This window comes from Alosa sapidissima, chromosome 6, assembly GCF_018492685.1.
Source record: "Alosa sapidissima isolate fAloSap1 chromosome 6, fAloSap1.pri, whole genome shotgun sequence".
In the NCBI taxonomy this organism is placed as follows: Eukaryota; Metazoa; Chordata; class Actinopteri; order Clupeiformes; family Clupeidae; genus Alosa; species Alosa sapidissima.
Window position 1 is genome coordinate 26,280,579 of NC_055962.1, and position 5,343 is coordinate 26,285,921.

Below are 5,343 nucleotides of genomic sequence, written 5' to 3' on the forward strand. Positions count from 1 at the left end.
CCTATAGCCTACTTTTTTGCAGACAATGGCTGCAGGACTTCAGAAATAAAATGTAGCTTATGGTCACTAAAACATTAGGATAATGCCTTATTAGCAGTAGCTATTCCTTTATGTGAAAAGAACTGATATGTCCATCATGAAAAAATGATTGTGGATACTGTAGGCTACAGGGGGGGGGGGGGGGGGGGGGTCATGGTGATGGTAGGCCATCTGCCTACAAGCAAAAACAAAAATGAGAGTGAAGGCAAATAACACCACATACCATAGTGCAGCGTAGGTCCATTTATTTATTCAAATGTTACAGTAGGTCGATAACCCTTGATACTGTTGTAGTCCTTGTTATGATTCTGGTATGTGTATTCCAGTATCCCACACACGAAGCTACATTAATTTGGGCGACAGTGGTTAAGAGGCTGACGGCTACACTCCCATGAGGCAGACGCAGATTAAAAAACAATAACAAATGATTGTACGGATTCACAGTTGCCATTTTTACCATCATACAGTTAGTTATAACAAGCATCATCACATCGGTATGCAAGAGTATTCTTCAAATAAAGAAAAACAACCTGTTTCGACGTGAACCACTGATAAAAATAAACAAAAATAAAAATGAAAAACAACGAGCATACCCCATTGACAACAAAATAACAATCTCTAGGCTATAACCGTTCACATTCAGAATTTGCACCTGGTACAGTTATAGTCTCCCACACAGAGAAAACGTCTCTTTCGACGTTGTCCATGGCGTCCCTCAACTAACCATTGCAGAGAGAATGAGCGCCCTAGTCATAATGGTAAACAGAGTTACTAATTTACATTAAAGATAAATACACAATGTTTAAAATAATAATTCTTTTTTTTAATCAATTAGTCTCCCCATGTTCTACACCATAAACATGATCAATCTCCCGAGTTTTCTCTAATCGTCGTACAACTCAGTCATTGTAGGCTACGCGGTGTACTACTGCCCCCTTTCGATGGGAAGCGGAATTCCCGCTGCGGGAACGTGCTCATCCTCTCCTGTCCGTGGCGAGCAGAGGGGTCAAAACTCACTAGGCGGAATGCACTTTTCCACCACACACAATGTCGAAAATCCTCCATTACACATCAACATAACATCAGCATTATGGAAATATTCGTTCAGAGACATCACACAGAACACATTACAGCGCCTTACTGGACATATCAAATTACTAGTGGTGTCAAGAATAGTTGCATTATGGCAAGACCATCAAATAAATACTTGGTGACCTCTTCTGAATGGTTACAGATAAATATTTAATTACTGGAAACTCGATTTTAGTCTGTACACTTTTAAACTGTACGCTTAGTCCCTTGAAATTCCACTAAGGGTGTTAGGCTGGGCACTGCCTGAGAGAATACTAGGAGTTTGAGTATGGACATGAACTATTGTTTTGGTCACAAAACAACGCCTTAAAAAAAGAGGTCAGTCAGAAAGTAAGGTCATTTGGATCTGAAGGAACTGAAACATAAAACAAGAATATATAATACAATATATGTATATATATGCAACACACACACACACACACACACACACACACACACACACACGCACGCACACAACTGAGGATGGTGCTATGGCAACAAGGAGTAAAGTGCCAATGAAGAAAAAAGGTTCAGAGGAATCTGGTTTGTGTGTGTGTGTGTGTACGAGCGTGTGTGAGTGTGTGTGGAAAAAGTGCCTGAGTGAAAATGGGTTTATGTAAAAGAGCTAAAAAAAAGAAACCATTGATGGCTGTGAATGTATGTGTGTGTATGGGTGCTGGCATTTGTACTGTGTAAGGTGTGTGTACATGTGTGTTCTGAATCCCAGATTTCTCTGAACCCTGCATGAAAGCTTTCACATGTCCACTGACATTGCTCACTCTATCCACATTCACAACCTCACACACACACACACTTTCATAACCAGCCACACACACACACATAGAAAACAAACATAATTTATATACCTAACAAAACAGGAGCAAAAAGAAAAAGGTCAAAGGAAAAAAGGCAAGAAGCAAAAAAAAAGATATAAAAAAAATAAAATAAAAAAAAAAGTGGAGGTCCCAAACAGCTCTCGCTTATCCCGTAACGCACACTTGACTTAGACATTTACACATCATCAGTGCAATGCTCTTCACAGGAGGCGTCCGAGTCATTTGGGACACTCCCAAAGGGGTACCATTGGCTTTATCATGTTTACAGAACAGTGCAAGCCTGCTACGGCTTGCTTGGCTCAGAGTGCGCCCTCTCCTGGACAGGGTTTTGAAGCGCACTCTTCATTTAAGTGCCGATAAACTCAATGAAAGCCCACTAGTAACAGAGAGGAGGAGAAAAGGAAAGACAGGAGGGAAGGAGGGGGAAAGAAAGAGAAAACTGAAAATCGGCATGCTGACACATCACCACCTATAATAAAGGAAAATATATCTTTGCCAAATAAATGAAATAGAAAATAATAAAAGCCCAGAATCCCATGTACAGTAATCAGGTCCAACGGCCAATACCCATAGTTCCATGTTTTGAGAGAGAGAGAGAGAGAGAGAGAGAGAGAGAGAGAGAGAGAGAGAGAGAGAGAGAGAGAGAGAGAGAGAGAGAGAGAGAGAGAGAGAGAGAGAGAGAGAGAGAGAGAGAGAGAGAAACCTCTAGGTTATGGTCCTTGATTGGTTGACGAGTTTGAGGACAGTTCCACTGGCATTAGTTCAAGGTGAAGAGGACAGTCTTCAAGTTGCGGGGGAAGAAAAATGAGGACTTGTGTCCATTCTCAAACCTCTGCTTTGGTTATGGTTCACTTGTAAGCTGCAAGATGTAGACTCCCTGGGTTCCCCCAGTGTCCCGTGTACAAAATAATATACTCCCAGTCTGGGAAGTAGATATTCCAGTAAGGATCCCACTGGGCCACATCAAATGGACTGATCAAGAGTGTGTGTGTGTGTGTGTGTGTGTGTGTGTGTTACAGAGCATTCAGTCGCTGTATGTACACTGACATCAGAGCCATCAGTGGGTCAAACATGAGGTTAGAAGACAAAAACAAATAGGCCCCAAAAAAAGAGCTCACCCCACAAGGCATTAATGTACTGAACATTCAAGTTGTTGTTGTAGAGTGTGTGTGTGTGTGTGTGTTAGATATACAAAACTCCCAAATGAGCTTCTGACATGGGAGCTAGTGTGTGTGTGTTAGAGTGTTGTGTAAGTAAGTAATTTCACCATTAACACAGTGGGGTTTGTGGTGGCAGCAGCAGCAGCAGTAGCAGCAACAGCAGCAGTATAACCAAAGGCTCCTCCCTATCTCAGCTGGAAGCACATATCCTTAGGAAACAAGCAGATCTCTGGGGCTTCACTGAATCAGAGCCTGGTGGCTAGAGGAATCGTGGAGGTACTGGACCCGGACCGAACCGAACAGAACCAAAACCAGACCTGGAGCTGGCCTGTACCGAGCATCTCCGTCTACACACAGAGAGCCGTCAACGGAGGAACAGGCCCTTGCTGTGGAGGAGAAGGGTCTCCTGATGCAGCTCCGTGCTGAGGACCTATGGGTCCAGTGGTGCAGCTCTGGCCTGGTGATGAATAGGCCCTGTGGTGCAGCTCCGTGCTGGGGACACAAGGTTCCTGTGGTGCAGCTCTGGCCTGGTGGTGAATAGAGTCCTTTGGTGCATGCTCCGTGCTGGGGATACGTGGATCCTGTAGTTGCAGCGCAGTCCTAGTGAGACATGGGTCCTGTGGTGCAGCTCCATCCCTGGGCTGTGTGGGGCTGAGTTTAGTTACGTTGGTTTCGTAGTCTTTAGTTGTTGTTGTTTTTTTAACCATTTAGTTTTTAAATTTTCATTTTAGTTCTGGTTAGGGCAGGGGTACGCGTGTCTCCATGGTGATGGGTGACGTGTCGGCGAGCTGCAGAGGAGAATGCTGGGATAGCTTAGACCTCCGCAGCCGTTAGGCCGATTTTCTCCTCCTCCTGTCAGTCCGAGTTAGGCTTCTTTAGCGAGAATGCATAGATGTCGAAGTGGTCACTCAGTTGGTGAACTGGGAAGAGAGAGAGAGAGCGAGTGAGAGATTTGTCAAAAGCTCATTGTTCAACAGGCTTCCCATTTTGGAAAGTCATGAAATTTTGCCTAAATTCATTTGACTAAAAACCTGAATTTCCATGACCTACTACATAATGAATGGTACAATATTCTGACCAATTTCAGAGTAGCTGCACAGCATTCAAGAATTTGTTACTTTACTCAGAGTGGAAGATGAGTAAATGGGCATTGATAAACAAAAGTTGGGGGCCGCTGTGGTGAACTGGCTACAGCGGTTCACACCATATACCCACGGGTACCAGGGGCATTTCCTGGACCCGCCCATCTCTCTCCCACTCACTTCCTGCCTGCCTCTTCACTGTACTGCCATAATAAAGGCAAACAAATACTAATAAATAAACAAAGTTGGGCTGACCAATGTTACAAGCAAGCAGTAAAGCTAACTAGATGTACCCGCAGAGCGGTACAAAATATGACCGCTGCCCAGTCCAGCACATTTTTTCCACAAAAAGAAATCACGCTGAAAGGCCTATATGATTCTAACTGTCTCACTAAATTGCATTATCCCACCCTCAATTCTCACTGGTATCTGCTAGACAACAAGTACCAAAACATGATTAGTTCATAGATTTCACATGTAAAATTCATTTTATACAACCCCACCTCCATCTTGCCTGTTCATAATTCTGAGAAATTCTTGATTTGCTTGTGTTAGTTTATGTTATGTGTGTGGGTGTGTGTGTGTGTGTGTGTGTACGTGCTTGTGTGTGCCTGCGTATGTGCCTGTGCATGCAAGCGTACATATGTCTACTGTGTGAGTATGTGTCATACGTATGATTACTGTGAATGTATGTGTGTGTGTGTGTGTGTGTGTGGTGTGTGTGTGTGTGTGTATCTGTTTGTGCACATGTGTGCACATGAAATGGGTTAACATGACCCCTGGAGGCAAACATACGAAAAAAAATGGTCATCCTATGCCCTACGGTTCTCAAGATATTCACAGAGAACTGTGTCTGCCCCTACCCTCCTTTCGGGGGGTCCAGTCCAGCGGGGGGGCTACAGATCAAAACGAAAAATGACGGTTCCAATGCTATCCATGTGGGGTATATGCCCACCAAGTTTTGTGTACCCCGGTCTTTCAGTGTCCCGGGAATCCTTGTTGGTGTACGTCACTAAATGTACACATAAATTTATTTTATTGTAAGGCCCACCATGAACGAAAGTACAACAAAACTTGGCATGCATTCGGAGGGTGTCATAATGATCCTACACTTTTAATTTCGTGCAGTTTTGACCTTGTCAGCCCAGAGATATT

General features: G+C 43.7%; 1 protein-coding gene across 1 annotated transcript in view; it reads right to left on the reverse strand.

Moving 5' to 3' along the window:
- Window positions 1–267: 267 nt before the first annotated feature.
- selenoi (selenoprotein I) overlaps window positions 268–5,343 on the reverse strand; it is a 25,615-nt gene continuing 20,539 nt past the window's right edge. Inside the window, exon 10 of the mRNA XM_042095587.1 lies at window positions 268–4,027. Within this exon, the coding sequence (XP_041951521.1) occupies window positions 3,920–4,027 (108 nt within the window). The 3' untranslated portion in view covers window positions 268–3,919. The remainder of the gene's footprint in view (window positions 4,028–5,343) is intronic.